Genomic DNA, 21,683 nt, shown 5'->3' with positions numbered 1-21,683 from the left:
GGCCCTGGGTTTAATCCCCAGCACCACAAGAAAAAAGAAAGAAAGAAAAAGAAACTCACTGACATGTTTCCATTCCTGCAAGGAATTAGATCAGATTAGAGTATCATTTAAGACAACTTGATAATGACCACTGTATTCCAAAATTCAAGAAAGAATCAGTATTATTTCCTACTGTGATGTTCTTTGGGGGTCTTCTAAATGTTAACCTATTGTGAGAAGTAAAAATGTCCAAGTAACAGTAAAGGGGTGCTCCAACTCCTATGTTTTGATGTTCCTCAAAGAGAGGGAGGAAGGAGGAAGACTGGAGAGATGACAAGGAGAAAAGAAAGGTTTTTAAAAATTAATGGTTTATTTTTTTTTTTAAATGCGCAGTATTGAACAAAAGAACCAATAAGAAAGAGTCTGGCAGTATGCTCAGTGGTAGAGCCCAGAACCCCCTAATTCACCCACCCCCCAAAAAAAGTAGAGAAAAGTGAATGAGCAGTCAGGCTCTAGAGCCAGTATATCTATTTTCCTACCTATGTATGATCTTTTTTTTTAATTATTTTCATATATATATTTTAGTTGTTGATAGACCTTTATTTAACTCATATGCAGTGCTGAGAATCAAACCCAGTGCCTCACACATGCTAAACAAGTGCTCTACCACTAAGCCCCCTACGTATGATCTTGTCCAAGTTTTAAATGCTGTGCCCTTACTTTCCTCTTCTGTACAATGAGAATAATAACAGCAATTGTCTCAAAATTGAAGATAAAATGAATTAAATTACATAAAGCAGTTAAAATATGACAACTTTTAATCAAACAAATGGATTTTTTAAAAAGTGTAATAACAATCTATTAATGAGGCTGCTGGAAAATAAACAGCCTGATATACTGCTTAGTAATAAGCCCATGGAGAGCAATTTAGAAATCCCATTTTTGAGAATTTATCACATTGATATTCTTGCACAAGTGGGAAAAGACAGGCATACCATGTTTTTTTTATTTCACACTGGAAACCCAAATGCCATCAAAAGACATAACTAGGGGCTAGGGTTGTAGCTCAGTGGTAGAGCGCTTGCCTAGCATGGGTGAGACACTGGGTTCGATTCTCAGCACCACATACAAGTCAATAAAATAAAGGTCCATCAACAACTAAAAAATATTTTAAAAAAGAGAGATGACTAAATCAAGAGTGGCAAATTCATGGCATGATCACTATGTAGCAGTTTTTACAGAATAGAATGAGAACACTGATTTACTAATATGAAAAGACATGTTTTTAAAAAAGGTAAAAATGCAAGATGTAGAACAGTGCAACCCTTTCCATAAAAAAATGACAGCAAAATTAGGAAACATTAAGCTCCATTTTACGCTAAGACAACCTAATAATAATTAGAAGGAACTGGGCAGATAGGAGATCAGATGGGAGGGAAACTTCAAATTGTGTATATTTTTATTACAGTATTGCTTTTTACTTTTTTAGTTATGTTAATAGTTTATTCAATATTATTCAAATATTAAACCTTTTTAAAAATATTTTTTAGTTGTAGTTGAACACAATACCTTTATTTTATTTATTTTTATGTGGTGCTGAGGATCAAACCCAGGGCCTCCCACATGCTAGGCGAGTGCTCTACCTCTGAGCCACAATCCCAGCCCCTCAAACATTAAACTTTTAAAAATGTTTTTAGGGGCTGGGGATGTGGCTCAAGTGGTAGCGCGCTCGCCTGGCATGCCTGCGACCAGGGTTCGATCCTCAGCACCACATACAAACAAAGATGTTGTGTCCACCGAAAACTAAAAAATAAATATTAAAAAAATATATATAAATTAAAAAAATATTAAGAAAAAAATGTTTTTAGAGTGTCAGGCATACATTTCCAGGCCTCAAATGTTGGCTCAACAGTAGTTGTTGTTGCTGTTTTTGTTAGCAAGCTCAAAACACCTCCTTTCTGAAGATTTTTTCTTACACCGACACCGAAGTCTCCTCTTCTTCCTGTAATCCCCAGGCTGCTACTTAAGGAATTTATCACTTTATGCTCAAGTATAAGTGGATTAAAGGGTAAGTCGGTGTTCCACTCATTTTTAACATCCAAGGAGCCTTACTTGCACATAATAAGTAAAAATATTTTGGAATAACAGTACTTCAAGTACTTCAAAGAAGAAAAAGTGACCATTTCTTAAAAAAAAAAAAAAAAAGAGCCTATTAAGACCTGAAAATTGAAAAACTTGAATAACTAATTTGATAATGTTCTCTAAACTGCTGCCTAGCCAAAATCTCCTCTTTTTCACTGTTTTTCCTTTTATCTCAGGATTTTCCCTGACATTGACATTATGTCCCACACCAAAATCCTATTTGTATTAACTCTTCAACTCACTGCAAACTTTGAAATGTTGTGTCATAAGTCCCAGCACCTAACACTAACTCCTGTCAAATATATATGATCCTATTAAAGATGCATTTGTTGAATATCTCCTTTTAGACAGCCATTCATAAATTACTTGGTGATTAAAGTGCCCTTAACTGGGGAAGAGCTAACACTTGATTCCTAATTTGCTCAAGGTTTTGTTTGTTCTTCTGGTATGAAGGGTATTCAATAACTGACTGCTCAATAGCCCTAATTCTAGATGTCACTCCAGCACACAAATACTCCACTGACAGCTCAACAGTCACTTTTCATGCAGGCCCCTCCCCTTCCCTCCTCCTTCAACCCCCATCAGCTCAAGAGCTCCTTAGCTGTTACTGACAGACACACTGACAGTTCAGAAGATTTTCCCTGCGCGTCCTTTCCTGCAGTTGCAAGTCCACCTCCCCAGCTCTCATCATCCTGTGACCCAATTCAGCCCCCAACATCACCCCTCTCCCAGTCAATCCAAATCACTTCCTAAGTCTCTTCTCAAGAACCCGGCAGACAGCTTTGCAGCCTTTCCCACAAGTACATAATTGACAGCTCCATACCAGATTCCCCAAGTATCCATTCTTTCTCCCTCCCCTTCTACCCCACGTACTGGCTCTTTTCTCCTTATCCCTCGCCGAAAATCCACAGCCCGGTTTTCTAAATATGCTCTCCCCTCCTCCCCACCCCCTTTCCACCACTGACAGCTCAGTCACCTCAACCCCATGTGGCTGTGCCCTCCCCCACACCCTTGCCTTGACAGCTCAGGGTCGGCTCCCAATTCCCCCTTACAGGCCTCCCCCGACCCCAGCAGGGCTGCCAGCAGAGCCTCCCGCCTGGGGTCGCCTCGCCAGGGGGAGGGCTCCACTCACCCACTCTCCCGCATCACGTTGCTGTCTCCGCAGTCACAGGCGCCCCCGGCCTGGCTGCGGAACATGTTGAAGTCGTGTCCGGTGTGGTCGCCCTGGTGGAAACACTCAGCGCACAGCGACATGCAGGGGGAGATGCCGCACGTCCGGCAGCGGTAGGCCACGAAGTTGGCTGTCCAGACCAGGCCGCAGAGCGCCGCGGGGTCGTAGGCCCGCACCGCGGCGCAGAACTCGTCGTAGCCGCCGCCGCCCGCCAGAAGGCACTTACACCACTCCAGGGCCTCCTCTTCGGCCGCCCCCGGACCGCCCCCGCCGCCGGCCGCCGCCGCCGCCTCCTCACCGCCCGCAGCCGCGGCCAGCGGCCGCTCGGCACTCAGCACCCGCTCCAGCAGCGCCTGCAGCTCCTCAGCACCTGCGCGGTTGTCCGGGCGGCTGAGGGCAGCCTTGAGGTGCGCTGCAGTGGCCGCCTTATCTAAGGCCAGCCCCGGCGCGGGCAGCTCGGGCTGGGACTGCTGCGGCCCCCCGACGGCCGCCGCGGCCGCCGCCGCCGCCATGATGAGAGCTCAGAATTTGGAGAGTCCAGGGCCGGCGGCTCCTCCCGGGAGGGTAGGGGAATTGACTGCTGCGAATGCTCGGCCCGCCCAACTCTCGCGATATTCCGGAGCGGCCGCGCACCTCCGCCTGGGTCCCCGCCCCTGCACACACCCCTTGAGGTTACGGTCCCTTCTTCCCGCCCCTTTCTCCTGGGCTCCGCCTCTGTTCCTTCCCACGTCTCTTGGTTCTCAATTTTCAAAGATGAAAGTCGCTGAAATAAGGCACTGGCTTTAAAGAAAATCTTTAGTAAAAGCAAATTTTTCCTATTTACTTAAGATTATGTATGCCTTCCGGATGTATTTTAGGCACCTGCATTGTTTTGTGATGTTTATTACCGTTTGCAAAACCTAAGTTTCTGTTGACTACTATTATTGAAGCAGTCGCCTGATTATTGCCTGAATCAATTCTTACCCTCACACTATTTCCAGGCTAATCTTGTGAAGTGCATTCTTTAGAAAATTAAAAAGTATTATTGCTGTCATTCTCTTGTTCAAAATTTCTAATGGAAACCAAAATCAAATTTATATCATCTCTCAAAACCCACCATCATTACATATCTTCCAATCTCATATTTATTTCACATGTCCATTCTTATCTGCTAATAGTATTGCAGGTTCATCATAGTAAAGACGCCAGTAGGCCTGTTCACCATTTTTTGAAGATGTTCTACCAAATCCTTCCTCTGGGTCCTTATCATTCCTGGTTCCTACCCTATACCTATATCCCCCCCCCCCCATTTGGCAATGCTTGGTCAGGTCATTTCCTTTCTTACAAAAAAAAAAAAACTCTTAACTTTTTTTTTAGTAATATAACTGCCTTCAACTGTAAAAATGTCAGTCCCAGTGCACTAACTGGTAAATTTCTTGAAGGCAAAGAGTGAATATTCATTATCATTGCCCATAAGTGCTCAAATATTCGTCAAAGTTGTTTAAGGGAACAATTATAGGTGCTGGGGTTGTTCAGTAGTAGAGTGCTTGCCTGGCATGTGTGAGGCCCTGGGTTTGATCCTCAGCATTGAGTATAAATAAATAAAATAAAAGATCCGTTGAAAATTTAAAAATAAAATAAAAAGAGAACAGTAATAGATAATGCTTCTTGAATATCTAATATTTGCCAATTCCTTATATATTATTTATTTTAAGTCCTCTCAATACTCCTATGAAGTGGGTACTCTCAGAGGAAACAAAAACTTAAAGAGATGACTTATGTGCCCAAAAACACAGTAAGCAACATGTTCAGTACTATCTCCAGCTGTAACAGGGAGCAATTGATAGCAGCCCAGCAAACATTTGGTAAACGAATTTGTTGCATGAATAAGACAAGATGGTAATATTCTGAACTTTAGTAGAAAAATTCCTAGTGTGTTTGAAACAGGGAGGAAAAGAAAATTAGGACAACTAATTTGATGATATTAAACGATGAAAAAAAAAAAAAAGATTTCAGTGAGCGTGGTGGAGGACCCCTGTAATCCCCATGGTTCTGGAGGCTGAGGCCCATGGATCAAAGTCAGCCTCGGCAACTTAACCAGGCACTAAGCAACTCAGTGAGACCCTGTCTCTAAAGAAAATACAAAGGGGGTGCAGTGCTGGGGACTTGGCTCAGTGGTTAAACGCCCCTGGATTCATTCCCCAGTACCAAAAAAATTTTCCAGAGGATTGTTAAACATTTATAATCTTGAAAATGTTGCACAGACTAATCTAGTCTGTAGAGGAGTTAATATAGGTCAAATCCTTATGCATTGTCATGCTTTTTTCTCAAAAATCTTTCTAAACCATGAGTTGAGAAACTTACTAAAAATGTCCTGTTTCAATATTAAACAAATGAGATAATTGCAGTAAGTATAGTTGCGAGATCTTAAAGGACTGAAAGGGAGAGGAAGAGAGAGGGGGAGAAAGGGAGGGAGGGAAACAGGTGCAATCAGAAACAATGAATTCTTTTCTTTCACGGTTCTTTCTTTTCTTTTAAACGGTATCACTGTTGCCTAAAAAATGAGGATAATCATAATTACAGGTTTATTCTGAAACTTAAATGTGATCATCTGGCAAAATACTTTGTACATAGTAGGAACAATATTTTTTATGGTAGGAATGTCAACAATTGCCATTGTTAAGGTTACCATGCACATGGAAAAGATGTGATCTATGTTTGGAAGCCAGACAGAAATTTAGAAATTAATACTGTTGTGAGCATCATGTATATTTATGTGTTCAGCAGCTATCTACTTCACCCCCTTCTGGTAATAGAGGTGGCTTGGGCCACCAGCTGGATTGGCCAGAGTTTTTCCCCAGAGTTTTAAGTGGAGCTGGCAGAGGAAAAAAAAAAAAAAAAAACTTTGTCTTTGTGAAGTTCTGGGGGACCTGGCCTAGAACAAGGATTGGGAGAGGTGCATGCACAGAGGCTGTTCTGGAGACAAACAGATGCTTAGTGAGAGCAAAATGGAGATGTATCTGGATACAACTCCCCCATGCTTTGCTGTTTATATAATTGAGTATGATCCTCTTTTTGACCTAAACTCGTTGAAGTTGGATTTTTGTCTCTTGCAACTCAGAGTTCTAATGAATACAAAAGCAACTTTGGACCTGCTTTATGTTTCCTGTTAAGGGTCTTTATTCTAATTTTGCAAGAAATTACATTATATGCCATTTGTAACTTTTATCTCCTCTGTGTGATTTATTTTAATTTGGAAAACCAACATAGAAATATTTACAAGGTTCTTCCCCATATTAATGAAATTGGAATACATACAAATATATAGTATTTAGATATTATTTTGTAGCTTTCTGTAACAGCCATACAATGCATCATTATTTATACAGTGTTTTTAGTAGCAGCATACTTAAATATAATTTTATGAGGTATACTATTTAAGCAAGTGCAGAGTTTTCAGTTGAATTTCAATCTGGCTTTCTTTCATGAAAATATGATCATTTTAGGAATTCCCCATGACACAGAACAATGATTTGAGGGATTGGTAATTTAGAATAGTTTTTATGTTGCACCAATTCATTGAAAAAAAAAATTATCAGGCTTCCTGGGTCCAAATGATAGAAGCCCTGGGCTGGGATTGTGGCTCAGCAGTAGAGCGCTTGCCTAGCATGGGCGGGATCCAGGTTCCACATAAATGTAAAATAAAAATATTGTGTTCACCTATAACTTAAGAANAGAGGGAGAGAATTTTTAATATTTATTTTTTTTAGTATTTGGCGGACACAACATCTTTGTTTGTATGTGGTGCTGAGGATCGAACCCGGGCCGCACGCATGCCAGACGAGCGCGCTACCGCTTGAGCCACATCCCCAGCCCCACTAATCTAATTTCTATAGATTTGCTTTTTTGAACAGTTCTTGTACATGGACTCATATAGTATGTATGAGTCGTTCACTGATCTATTTTTGTAGATCATCCATATTGTAGCATATATCATTATTAAGTTATTTTCTATTGTAGAATAGTAGTCTATCAGATGACTATGCAACATTTTGTTTAGCCATCTACAAGTTGATAAGCTTTTGGGTCATTTCTAATTTTTTTCAATTATGAATAAAGCTGCTAGGAATATTTACCTATAAATATTAACAAAGGGCTTTTGTAAATATTCAGTCTTTATGTGGAAAGTCTTTGTACGGAAATAGACTTTAATTTATCTTGGGTGGATACCTAAGATTAGAATTGCAGGGCTCTGTGGTAAATTTATTTTTAACTTTTTAAGAAACTGCCAAATGATTAACAAATAGTCTGTACCATTTTATATTTCCCCAGGTGATGTATAAGGGTTCCTGGGTTTCTGTAACCTTGCCAGTATTTGTTATTCTCTCTTTTTTTTTTTTTATTGCCATTCTAATGGTATGTATCTCATTGTAGTTTTAATTTGCCTTTCTTTAATAACTATGCATCTTTTTATGTGTTTAATAGGTACTGATGTATTTTCTTTGGTAAAAATCTATTCATATTTTTGTCATTTTTTAGTTTTTGAGTATATTTGAATTTTATTTTTTATTTTTTTATTAACACATATTGATGTACTATCAATGGGGTTCAGTGTGATATTTCCATATATGCATACAGCATGCACTGATCCACTTTTTTGCCCATTATTCAATCTAGATTTTTTTATTCATTTTATTATTGGTTCTATTTAATGATTCCTTAGTTTTGAATAGGTTCCATGTGGTCATGAGACGTACAGGCAGGAAATCTGGCAAATGTTTGGATTTTTGTACATGTACTGCAACTGAAAAAGGGATGGTATTTAAACTTTTCTTTGTTGCCAGTGTTGTTACAGAGTTGAGGAGAAACTGACGACAAATGGTGGAATTTTGTAGAAATTTATGAGTGTGTCGAGACCACTGTGGAATGCTGAAAGACTGCATTTGCCAACATGCATCATCACTGTCTCGCAGAGCAGGCGTCCTTGTTATTCTCCACAGGAATGCAATCCTGGAGAGAAACCAGCATATTTTCCCCAACTGCCCTAACCCATGGACAGTTATTATTAAATACACACTTGTTCTGCCATAGTTAGAAGATGTTCCTGGATTTTACATGTATTATAATTTGTATTAAAAAGAGAATTATTGAGCGACTTTTAAATTAATTATCACAGTTAAATGATGATTGTGAAATGTTTTACTAACATAGAAAGCCATGACATAGAAGATAACATATTTAAATTATGTTCAATTCATTACTAACACTAGATTATAGGTTGAAGCACTCTTGTTCTCTTTGGACTGTTCCTCTTATAGGTGTTTAAAAGATCTTTGTCCTTTGTCCTGTGCTACTAAATTATTTGTACAACACATTCAGCTCTCTGGAGGTAAACTAGATTTTCAATTCTGGAGGGATAAAAATGATTATTTCTTTCAAGATTTGTATTTTTGTATATAGTGTAAGGGACTGGTGAACGATGGAGGAAGAGACCACCAAGAGACCAACTCATGCAACAGCAAAAGGGGGTTTATTGAAGATCCAGTGCACTGGGTCTCTGTGCTCACTCAAGAAGGGAGAGCGGCCAAGAGCCCCGAGCAGGGGTTAAGCAGTGCTTAAGTACACTTTATGGGGAGGGTGGGGGCTTTGCATACATCAGAGCAAGTCATCATGAGGTGCGGGAAAATCAAACAACAACTCTCAAACATGATTAGCACATTCATTGGCGGGAACAGGTCGGGCGAGATGATAGGTCAGTCCTAAGGAGGGGGATACATTCAAACTGATTGGTTTGGGCCCTGAGGTGCCTACGTGCCGAGCTGCACAGGGTCCAGGTTGTTAAGCAACTAAGTGGTCAGGGGGGATTTTGACACATATCTAATGGGCAGTTCCGGGAATTGTCTTAACTGCCACAGGAATTTCAGGTTCTGAGTGCAGTTCAGAAACTTTACAATACCTGGTCCTTTACATTTTAACTTCAGTTTCTTTTATCCTTTCAGTAGCACAGTATAATCCCTGAATATTTTAATTCCTTTAGATCTGAGAGGGGACCTAGGAAACTGTTTTTGTGTGTAGAACTTCAGATGATTCCTAGGATCAGGCAAAATTGGGAAACATGGTATGGCAGAACTCATCTGGCACTGAATGTCATAGCACATGCCTGTAATCCCAGCTATTTGAGAGGCTGAGGTAGAAGGATCACAAGTTCAAGGCCAGCCTCAGCCACTTAATGAGACCGTGTCTCAAAATTAAAAAAAAAAAAAAAGGGACTGGGGATGTAGCCCAGCAGTAAAGCATCCCTAAGTCCAATCTCCAGCACACAAAAAAAGAATAAGAACAAGAATTCAGGGCTTCAGGGCTGGGGTAACACTATTCTGGGATTGTGGCTCAGTGGTGCAGCGCTTGCCTAGCATGTGTGAGGCACTGGGTTCAATCCTCAGCACTGGGTTCAATAAATAAAAATTCATCAACAACTAATAAAACATTAAAAAAAAAGAACAAGAATTCAGGGGACACCATTTACATTAAATATAATATTCTTGACATGTAGCTTACAAACTGATGAAAGCATATTATAAATTGCATAATAATCTAAAAATACATTAGATAATAATAATACTATTGTTATCATTATTTTACTTCTGATCTTGAAATGAGAAAACCTTTTTTCTTTTTTTGAGACCAGGTTTCATTATGTTGCCCACTCTGGACTTGAACTCCTGGGGTCAAGCAGTCCTCTGTTTCAGCCTCCCAAGTAACTGGGGCTAGAGGCTAAAAAAATATAGAAGATGTTTGGGCAATGATCACTGGGTTTTCTGCTGTAAGGGTCCCTGAGCGAATTCTCCAGACTCCCAGCACATGTACCGTCACACTGATTGAACAATTAATCAAATACTACTTAATAATGTAACTTTGAATTTCTTGAAAGGTGTTTTAATTATTTTCTTGTCCCTAATACACCATCTTACAAATTTCAAATATGAAATTCTGTATATGAATATTCATTAACCACTTCATAAAGTATGGTTTGCAGACCTTTGGGGGGAATCCCAAATCCCTTTCTAGAAATCCCCCAAATCAGGATTATTTTCATAATTATATTAAAACCTTATTTGTTTTCTTTATTCTCATGATTTTGGAAGCGGGCAGTGTTTTCCAGATGCTACATGATGTTTTTTAATATCATCATTCTCACAATTAATAGAAAGTGGTTCTTTTGTATCCTTGTGGTTTTTAAACCTTAATGAGGTAATAAATAATAGGATTAGGGTTTACACATGTGCAATTTCAGAGATGAATTCAGTTTGTTCTTAGTATAACTATCATATTCTTACTGGTTCAATACAGTTGTATCTGCTGTTACCATAAACTAAATTGTTATTTTGAAATCCTCAAATTTTCTAAAATAGAATTTACTCATAGCTTTTTTTTTTAACATTCCTTACATTTAAGTATGAGTTCGGCTCTCCTCCAGTCACCCAAGATGCCAAAGGGAAAGAAGGCCAAGGGGAAAAACGTGGCCCCGGGCCCCACCGTGGTCAAGAGGCAAGAGGCCAAGAAGGTAGTGAACCCGCTGTAGGAGAAGAGGCCAAAGAACTTTGGCATCAGACAGGACATCCAGCCCAAAAGGGACCTTACCCACTTTGTAAAATGGCCCTGCTACATCCACCCAGGACAGCAGAAAAGACTTCTCCCCGACAGGAAAGGCAGAATTCTGGAAGGGGGAGGTCTTCCCTTTTTCAGAGCTAAGGGCTTTCAGCTCTGTCACACTCCTGTCCTTTGTTTCCCTTTATCTTTCAGTGAATGCAGGTGGGAAGACCCAATAGGTGGGATATAAGTTGGCTAGAGGAGTAATCTGGGCAGGAAGGGCCTGGGGCAGCTTTTGATTAGCACTTCTCTGTTTGCTGGGAGCTGTTTCATTAACAGTTCCTCAGGATGGGTTCCCAGGCCTTGGAGACATTAACATTTCAATTTACCCAAGTGCTGCTCTGGTTTCCTGGATTCCATTCTCTGTGATGGCCTCCATTTTATTTATCTTACTCGGTATTAGACCCGAATTACCTAGCTACACTAACTACCTATCCTCAAATCTGGCTTCACTGATAATACATGATCCAGTAAAGTCAAGTCTCTTGAAATGACAAAAAAAAAAAAAAAGAATGAGTCCTATAAAACATGGCTGAACTTGTAATTTTCCTTATTTCTCCAGATTCAGCACCAAATAAGTATCAGTTCTTTTTTTATTTTTTTTTTAATTTTTTTAAAAAGAGAGAGAGAGAGAGAGAGAATTTTAATATTTATTTTTTAGTTTTTGGCGGACACAACATCTTTGTATGTGGTGCTGAGGATCGAACTCTGGCCGCACGCATGCCAGGCGAGCGCGATACCGCTTGAGCCACATCCCCAGCCCCAGTTCTTTTTTTAAATGTGAATGCTTGGCAATAAACTTATTTCATGCTGAAATACTCAGAGTATTGAATGTTAGGTGCAGGACAAGCTGAGTAAGTTGTCTGCAGGGCATGCCAAACAAAGTTAGCTGCAGGGTGACCTGGTCACTCAAACCCTCTGTCTGGCTCTTTATCACCTGTTTGCTTTTCAAGCCCAAACGCCCAAGCCCCCGCTCAAGGCTGAGCGCTTCGCACCCCCCCTCAAGGCTGAACACTCAACCCCCTGCTCAAGGCCGAACACGTAACCCCCCTTGTGTCAACAAGGCAGCTTGCAGACCCAGAGACCTCATTAGATTTGGGCTATAAAAACTCCCTCCTGCCGGGCCCCTCTCTCTCTTGCTTTCTCTATCTCTCTTGCTCTCTCTTGCTTTCTCTGTCTCTCTCTTGCAAGCGCTTTCTCTCTCTCTCTCTCTCTCTCTCTCTTTCTCTTTCTCTCTCTTCTCCTCTGTTGCACTGCTGCAATAAAGATCTCTTGGTTGCTCTGAGTGTTGTGGTCACTTTCCTTTCATTGAATAACTTTCTCTTTTTTTAAGTTTTTTAATATTTATTTTTTAGTTTTCGGCGGACACAACATCTTTGTATGTGGTGCTGAGGGTCGAACCCGGGCCGCATGCATGCCAGGCAAGTGAGCTACCACTTGAGCCACATCCCCAGCCCGAATAACTTTCTTAATCTTGTGATTTATCTTGAAACAATAGCATTGACACTTGCACTGATTTTGCAAAAGCACTGCTGAATAAAACTGCTTTTAATATGGTATGAATCAATGCAACAGCAGTTGTCATGTAGTTGTCATTGTACTTGTCTCTGCTAAATACTGGAAGAAAAATAAGCAATTTCACTTTAAAATGGCCTCAATAAAACATTAAAAAAAATATTAATTTGATTGCATTTCAATCCAAAAGGACACATCTTCTTAATATTTTTTTAAAAGCTTTTTGTAGTTGTAGATAGACAGAATGCCTTTATTTTGTTTATTTTTGTGTTGGGTTAAGGATTGAATCCAGTGCTTCACACACGCTAGGCAAGCACTCTGCCACTGAGCTACAGCCCCAACCCACATCTTCTTAATATTTTTTTAATGTCTTTATTGTATTATTTATTTTTTAAGAGAGAGAGAATTTTAATATTTATTTATTTATTTTTTAGTTTTCAGTGGACACAACATCCTTGTTTGTATGTGGTGCTGAGGATCGAACCTGGGCCGCACACATGCCAGGCGAGCGCACTACCGCTTGAGCCACATCCCCAGCCCCTGTATTATTTATTTATTTTTATGTGGTGCTGAGGGTCGAACCCAGGGTCTCGAACATGCGAGGCAAGTGCTCTACCACTGAGCCATAACCCCAGCCCTCTTAATATTTGTAATGAGTTAGTAATTACCCATAAAGCACTTCAGTTATATACTGAAGTATCTTAGAAGTCTCCAGGAAAAAGTGTTAGACCAGGACGCAAGAAAAGACCACTGACTCCAATTAAAATCAAATTAAAGCAAGCTTATTATTTCGACAGGCCGGGCTGCCTCTCCCTCCCAAAATGGCGGGAACAAGACCACACCCCAGCTTTCCTGCAGCCCAGCTTTATAGCCCAGAATGTTACACAAAGGGGGGTTACAGATAACAGAACTCTGATAAGCATCACACTAATGGTAGTTTACATTTTTTGCTGGCCCCAACATCAGAATTTATGAGGACCATTAGAGCCTCAGAGAGGGTCGTTGTCTTGTAAGGGCCCCGCGAAACGTCGGAGAAAGAGACCACCAAGTGACCACTCATGCAATTGGCAGAAGGGGGATTTATTGAACCAGAATGCTGGGGCTCCGTGCCCACTCAAGAAGGGAAAGCAGCCCAGAGCCCCGAGCAGGGGCTGAGCACTGCTTAAGTACACTTTTTGGGGAGGGCGGAGGCCTTTGTATACATCAGAACAAATCATCATGAGGCGCAGGAAAATTGAACAACAACTCCTAAACATGATTAGTTCATTCATTGGCGGGAACAGGTCAGGCTGGAGTGATAGGTCATTCCTAAGGAGGGGGTTACATTCAAACTGATTGGTCCAGGCCCTGCAATGCCTACGTGCGACCACACAGAGCCCTTATTAAACAACCAAATAGTCAGGGGAAATATTTACTGGGAAGTTCCAAGCATTGTCTTAACAGCTACAGAAATTTCAGGTTTTGCAGGTAGCATAGAAACCTAACAATACCTAATCCTTTGCATTTTAACTCAGACCTTGCAGCTTAGAAACTTTACAACACCCGGTCTTTTACCCTTTAACTTTTACGCTTTAACTTCAATTTCTTTTACCCTTACAGTCTGGCCAGGGAAGGCCAATATTTATGAGGTGTCACTAAGTTTCAGAGAGGGCTGCTATCTGGTCAGAGAGCCAGGCATGGGTGAGTTCAAGGCACAGGCAGGCATTCCAAGCAGGTTCAGAATTTGCAGTAATTTATAGTAAAGCCGAAATTATCTTTTCATGGTTTTGTGGCGAGATGCCCAATTTTAAGAAAAGATCAGGTTGGGTCTATCAAAAGTACATGGGCAAAGTCCTAAACTAAACTATCAGCTTTATATTTTTAAATTCTGACCATTTTAGTTAGCTGGAGCTGCTATAACGAAATACCATTGACTGGGTGGTTTACACAACAGACATTTATTTCTCACACTTGTGAAGGCTGGAAAGTCCAAGATCAGGGTTCATGTATGATGAAAGCCCTCTTCCTGGCTTTGGATGGCTGCCTTCTTCCTATGTCCTTACATGATAGGGGCAGGGTGGAAAGGAAGTTCTCCTCTCCTAAGGGCACTAATCCCATCAGGCAGTCACCAACTTTGTGACCTCATCTAAGCCATCTAAGCTAATTACTTCCCAAAGCCCCCCCACCCAATACTATCACTTTGGGTGCTAGGGTTTCAGCACATGAATTTTGAGGGGATACAAACTTTTAGCCCATAACAGTGGAAAAATATACATAGCATAAACTTTACTGTTGAGGGCCACAGCCCAATCGGGATGACACATGGCATTCTGCCAGAAGGGAGTGGCTGAGAGTTGACACCAGCAATCCATTGAGATGATGATGGTTATGTTAAGCTGTGTATTCAGTTGTATATGGACCCCTGCTGTCTGGCAATAGGATGGCTCGGGAATAGGGTGGTACCTGCTGCCTCGGGCACCCTCTACTTTGGAGTTCCTGTGGAATTCTCATGGGGTCGAGTGGGGTAAGCACAGAGCCCCCCAGGGAGAGCTGAGAGAGTTCCAGGGGAGTGTGCATGGAGTGCTGGTGGAGTTCGGGCAATAAAGTGTCCTGTTTGAACATACAAGTGCTTTGTGGCGACTCGGTGATTTGTGCCCAGCCAGACTGCAGCACTTTACCATTTTAACCATTTTAGTAACATACTATAGAAATGATCCCTGAAAGTATAGTCTTCCATTTTAACCATTTTAAATGCACAATTTAAGTGACATTAAGTGTAAGGGTCCCGTGAAACGTCGGAGAAAGAGACCACCAAGTGACCACTCATGCAATTGGCAGAAGGGGATTTATTGAACCAGAATGCTGGGGCTCCGTGCCCACTCAAGGGAAAACAGCCAGAGCCCCGAGCAGGGGCTGAGCACTGCTTAAGTACACTTTTTGGGGAGGGCGGAGGGCTTTGTATACATCAGAACAAATCATCATGAGGCGCGGGAAAATTGAACAACAACTCCTAAACATGATTAGTTCATTCATTGGCGGGAACAGGTCAGGCTGGAGTGATAGGTCATTCCTAAGGAGGGGGTTACATTCAAACTGATTGGTTTTAGTGCCTAGAGGACTACGTGACCAGTTACACAGAGCCCTTCAGTTATTAAACAACCAAGTAGTCAGGGGAAATATTTACTGGGCAGTTCCAAGCATTGTCTTAACAGCTACAGAAATTTCAGGTTTTGCAGGTAGCACAGAAACCTAACAATACCTAATCCTTTACATTTTAACTCAGACCTTGCAGCTTAGAAACTTTACAACACCCGGTCTTTTACCCTTTAACTTTTACGCTTTAACTTCAATTTCTTTTTTTTTTTTTTTTTACTTTTATGAATTTATCTCTTTTTTTTTTTACTTTTATGAATAACTTCAATTTCTTTTACCCTTACATAAGTACATTCACAATGTTATGCAATGATCATCACCATCAATATCTAGAACTTTTTCATCATTTCAAACAGAAACTCTCTACTTATTAAACAATAATTATAGATTCCCCAACCCACTCACTCTCAACCCTGACTACCTCTATTCTACTTTGTCTCTATGTATTTACCTAGTCTAGGTATTTCATATAAATGGAAATATCTGTCCTTCTGTGTTTATTATTCCACTTAGCACAGTATTTTACAAATTTATCCATGTTGTAGCATGTATATGAATTTCATTCCATCTTATAATAGAATAATATTTCTATTTTATGTATATATAGTACCACAATTTGTTTATCCATCCGTCTGGTGATACACAACTTTAGTTGTTTACACCTTTTGGTTATTGTGAATAATTCTGCTACGGGTGTTGGTATGTTCGAGTTCTGCTTTCAGTTCTTTTGGGTAGATACATGGAAGTAGGATTGCTAAATCATATGATAATACTGTTTAGCTTTATGAATAACTACCAAACTGTTTTTCACAGTAATTGCAGCATTTTATAATCCAGCCATGCATGAGAGTTCCAGTTTTTCCATTTCCTTTCCAACACTTGTTATTTTCCATTTTATTGATAATAACCATTCTAGTGGGTGTTAGTTTATTGTGATTTTAATTTCTATTTGATGAAGTTGTGCATTCTTTTTATGTGCTTATTGCCCATGTGTGTATCTTCCTGGCAGAAATGTCTATTGAATCTCCTTGTCTATTTTGGATATAGGTTGTATTTTTGTTTTTGAGTTGCAGGAGTTCTTTACATATTTTGATAGCAATCACTTATATGCACTACATGTGATTTGCAAGAATTTTCTTCCAGTCTTTGAGTTGTCTTTTCACTCTTTTGATAGTGTCCTTTGGTGTACAGAAGTTGTTCATTTTGATAAAATAAAATTTACCTATTTTTTCTTTCGTTACTTATGCTTTTGGTTTTGTGTTCATGAAATAGTGCCATTTTCGATTTCATAAAGGTTTAACATTATGTTTTCTTCAAAGATTTTTATACTTTTGGCTTTTTACTGTAGGTCATCAATCCATTCTTTTTAAAATATTTTTTAAATTGTCAATGTATCTTTATTTTATTTATTAATTTATTTATATGTGGTGCTGAGAATCGAACCCAGTGCTGAGCCACAACTCCAGTCCCATCAATCATTTTGAGTTAACTTTTACATGAGGTGGAAATTAAAGATTCAGTATCATTCTATTGCATGTGGCTATCCAGTTTTCCCAGCACCATTTGTTGAAAAAAACCATCTTTCTCCATTGAATGGTCTTGACATCCTTGTCAAAAATCAATTGACCAAATACATGAGTGTTTATTTCTGGACTCCCTATTCTATTGGTATATATGTATGTCTCCTCATGCAAGTAGTGCACTAATTTGATTATTGTAGCTTTGTAATAAGTTTTGAATTTAGAAAAGTATAAGTCCTCAATCTTTGTTCTTCTTTTTCAAAACTGTTTTAGCTATTTCAGATCTCTTACGGATTCCATATAAATTTTGGGACAAATGTTTCCATTTCTAAAAAAAAAAAAAAAAATGGGATTTTGATAGAGATTGTGTCGAATCTGTTCTTTGGGTTGTAATGGCCTCTTAATATTCTCTTCCAATTCATAAATATGGGATATCTTTCCATTTATTCATGTCTTCTTCTTCTTTTTTTTTTGGCAATGTTTTATAGATTTTAGTGCACAAGTCTTTCACTTCCTTGGCTAAACTTATACCTAAGTATTTTATTCTTTTTGAAGCTATTGTAAATAGAATTGTTTTCCTACTTTTCAGATTGCTAAATGCTAATGAGTAGAAACATAACCAGTTTTTGTTTTGGATCCTGCAAATTTGATAATTTAATTAATTTGATCGATTCTAAAAGTTGTGTGCCTGTATAATCTTCAGCATTTACTAGAGTTGGCTTTTTTTTTTTTTTAAGGAAACACAATTTTATTTGAAAGCATGACTGACAAACTATGTTTTTTTCAGTTTTGCTATTTGACAGGCATTTTCTGAAAAGTGGAATAAATACAACTGTCACTTCATGAAAAACACTAGACTGTATTTTTTGCCAATGAAAAAAAAACCTCAAGCTGTATTAATGTTTTGGAAAACATATCTTCCATCTTGAGTTTAACAGTCTTCCCTCTATTTAAAGCCTTTTCTGGGGGAGATCAGTATTGATATTAATAAATGTGATTTTCTGAAACATGATGGAATACTTTCAAAATTCAGTGAACCAATTTTTTTCCCAAATGACTAATACATGATATTACAAATCATGTATGAGTAAAACATTTATTCAAAGACCAAGACAGACTGAGGGATTGCAATGTAACAATATGAGAAGTTATTGATTCATTGGTGTAGTTTAAGATTCTAAATTGCAATTAACCTCCAAAAGAATTATAAGGTGCGGAGGGAGGGGGGGAAATGCAGGAGAGTAATACTGGCCAAATTATATTCTTATATTGTGTGCATGTGCAGATATGTAACAACAAATCCCATCATTATGTATAACTATAATGCACCAATAAAAATGTGGAAAAAATAACAAATCAACCTGCATCTTTGGGATAAACAAAAGAAAAAAAGTGGGGGACCCATTACTTTTGAATATATGGCTAGCTTCAATTATCTCTTTCTCCACCACCATTCTATCAATAAACACCACCAAGAGCAAAAACAGTTAACATTTTATTGGGCGTTTGTTATATGACAAAGAACTTTGTGTACTGCCTTTATCTACTAAGAACTTTATATGTATGAACTCATTTAATCCTCATAATGTTGGGTGCAGAGCAGGCTGAACTGTGTTGTCTGAGGGGCAGGCTGAACAGATGTTGGCTGCAAGATAGCCCACGCACTCAACTCCCCCCCCATCTGGTCCTTTATCACCTGTTTGCCTCAAGTCTGAACATTCAACCCCACTCAAGGCTGAACACTTAGCTCCCCCTTAGGCCAAAAAGGCAGCTTGCAGACCCAGAGGCCCCATTAGATTTGGGCTATAAAAACTCCCTCCTGCCAGGCCCCCCTCTCTCTTGCTCTCTCTCTCTTGCTCTCTTTGTCTTTCTTGCGTGCGCTCTCTGTCTCTCTCTTGCTCTTGCTCTCTCCCTCTTCATCTCTCCTCTTCTCTTTTCTCTCTCTCTCTCTCTCTCTCTCTCCTTCTTTCCTTCTTTCTTTTCTCTTTGTTGCACTGCTGCAATAAAGATCTTTTGATTGCTCCGAATGTTGTGGTCACTTTCCTTTCAGTGGTGCCGAAACCCGAGAGAGGGTTAAAACCCACTTTTGGGTCCCTCTTCCTTCAGAAGTGCCACTCACCAGATGGCCTGAACCCATTTTCTCGATCGCCAGAACTCCATCCACCACCCGCCTTCAATTGGTGAGTTTCCCCTTCCTGGAGTCCTAAACCCAATGGTGGTGTCAGGAGGATTTGACCATTGATTGTCCGGCAAAGGGCAAACCTCTTTGCCCACCTGCAGGGAGGAAAACACCCCACCACAGCCTTTAAGGCTATGGTGGCCCTCAGGGACTCCTTCCTAGGGCAGAATAGACTCCTGGGTTTGAAATTATTCCCTTCCCTTCCCAGCTGGTAGTTTACCAGCATAGGCTTTGTAGGTCTTCCTCGAAGGACTCTGTAACCTCCAGGACACATAACAGAGAACTGAACATCACAGTCCATCCAGACCTTCATGGTCTCGGTGGCTCTCCTAAAATCCTAGTCCTCACATCTTCAAGACTCGGCCACCAGAGAGATGCTTACCCTCCCCTTCCTCTCTCTTCCTCTGTCTCTCTCTTTCCCCTCTTTCTGGCCCTGGGAGTCTCCGGCCTCTCAGGAGGGGTCCGGAAAAGCCTTGGCCAAGGTCTCCCATGGGCTCCGGCTCCCACAGCTACGCCTGTCAGGATTCGGTGACGACAAATCTCTGCAGCTTGAACCTGCCACTAAGGTACTCCTGATTTTTGGCTCTAGCGGGGACACCCCTTTTGCCAATAAATCAGTTTCCCCTACAATGCCTCTTGGATAACCTCAAAACCCTCTCCTTGACACCAGACATCAAACCCCCCAAATTGATCAAATATAGCATCCAGGCCTGGCCCACTTATCCCTTAGACAACCAAAGCAGAGGGCCCCCCTTTTGGGTCCCTGGATCCCTCCATTCTAAGGGATCTCTACAATTACTGTGAGCATTCGAAAAAATGGGTAAAAAGCTGCTATATCAAAGCTTTCTTCTTGCTTGTGCTCTCTGCACCTCTTGCAGACCTCTGCAAAATTTTCTAGCTTGCAAACCAACACCCACAACTACTGATCCCCAATCTCCTCCTCCTCCGGACTCATCCACTACTTTTGACCCTACTTATGAATTTCCACCCTATCGCCCGGCTCAAATAGGTCCTCACCCTCAACCTTCTGCCCCAGCCCCTCCACTGTCTCCCCCACCTGAACAACCTGACTTCTCCTCTCCACTCACTAGATCAAAAACCTAAACAACCACCTTTCCTCAAACCATTGCCTCTTTTCTGAGGTAGCAGGTACTGAAGGAATCCCTTCACCCACTCACTCCTCTATTCTTCTGTCAGCGCCCACACCAGGTCCCACCAGGTCCTCTTACCAGCTAACCCAAAGTTCAAACAAGCTGAGGAGAGCCCTTGGACCCCTATCAGAGATCTGGTGAAAATGGCCTTTAAAGTTGCTTTGTCATCACTGAAAATAGGTTACTAAGAATTGTCCCTTATAGGCTTTTTGGGACATACAGTACACATATGGAGCACAGCTTCTCATTCCTCTGGTTGTACAAGGTTCAGGGTCACTCCACTAGCGGGGCAACCCTTTTATTTAAGCACTGGATCTGAGAATCCCAGCTCCATCCAATGTCCTCTCCATTGTCCCCTTTCTATTATCCCCTCCCTTTCGATTGTCCCTATTCTGTTAGAATTTAGATATGTTCCTTTCTTCTCCTATCTTTAGAGAAACTCTAATAATGTTGGTGGTGTAGCTCAGTGGTAGATCGCTTGCCTAGCAAGTGCAAGGCTCTGAGTTGAACCCGAGCACACCCAGTAGGTAAATAAAGTATCTACTAACACCACCAGTAAAGCCTTTCCCCAAACTTGCTAAGCGTCAGCCATTTTCACTCTCCTTTTCATGGGTGCACTTTTTAAGAACTGTTCACCTTTACAACTTCTACTTCCTAACTTCCATTCTCTTCACAATCCACTACAACGTGGTTTCTGCTCCTTCTGTGAGACACCTGACCTCTTTCCTGCAAAAGATACCACGACCGTATTCCTTCATTTAAACTTTCTTTGGCTTCTATGACATCACCACTCCTGTGATGGTTGAGATAAGTGACACAGGTGACCTAAAAAGAGGGAAACGCTGCAATAAAGTAGGACACGTGAATGGCGAAGGAAGCAACGGAAGTGGAGACTGCCGCTTTTCGAGAGGGAGCTTGGGAGAAAACAAGCAAAAGGGTCACACTGGGCCACAAAGTAACTATGACTTTTACCCTCTGTCCTGCTTCACTTTCACCCTCTTTCCACATCCTTAGAGGCTGGTAGGTACTCAAAGCAAAGCCTGAGGGTTCTGAGCACACGACAGAGGCGAGGGCTGACTAGCGATCTGTGAATTGAGGTGGTTCTTCGGTTCTCCCGAGGCCGAAGAGGCCGGGTCGCCAGCGGAACCCCAACGATGGGCAGAGACTGCAACCCGACGCCGGATGACGGAGGCGTGCGCGTGTGCGTGGTGTCGCTTCCGGCGCCGTTCGCTTCCCGAGGTGCTGGGACGCTGCTGCATCAGGCATCT

General features: G+C 40.8%; 1 protein-coding gene and 1 pseudogene across 8 annotated transcripts in view; both read right to left on the bottom strand.

Annotated features, from left to right (window-relative positions):
* Positions 1-3,852, bottom strand: part of Ubr3 (ubiquitin protein ligase E3 component n-recognin 3) — a 226,280-nt gene extending 222,428 nt beyond the window's left edge. For 3 of the 8 annotated variants that reach the window (XM_015479298.2, XM_015479300.2, XM_015479304.2), the window contains exon 1: positions 3,254-3,849. In XM_015479298.2, coding sequence (XP_015334784.1) covers positions 3,254-3,804 — 551 coding nt within the window. In that variant the 5' untranslated portion in view covers positions 3,805-3,849. Of the gene's footprint in view, positions 1-3,253 lie in introns of all 8 variants that reach the window. The other 5 variants (XM_015479301.2, XM_015479302.2, XR_007350982.1 and 2 more) reach the window with 4 other exon arrangements.
* Positions 3,853-15,075: 11,223 nt separating this feature from the next.
* Positions 15,076-15,145, bottom strand: LOC125619477 (annotated as a pseudogene).
* Positions 15,146-21,683: the final 6,538 nt, after the last annotated feature.

Source organism: Marmota marmota, unplaced genomic scaffold (genome assembly GCF_001458135.2).
Source record: "Marmota marmota marmota unplaced genomic scaffold, marMar, whole genome shotgun sequence".
Lineage (NCBI taxonomy): Eukaryota > Metazoa > Chordata > Mammalia > Rodentia > Sciuridae > Marmota > Marmota marmota.
Note: the sequence above shows the minus strand (reverse complement) of the source record. Positions and strands in the feature narration are given on the sequence as shown.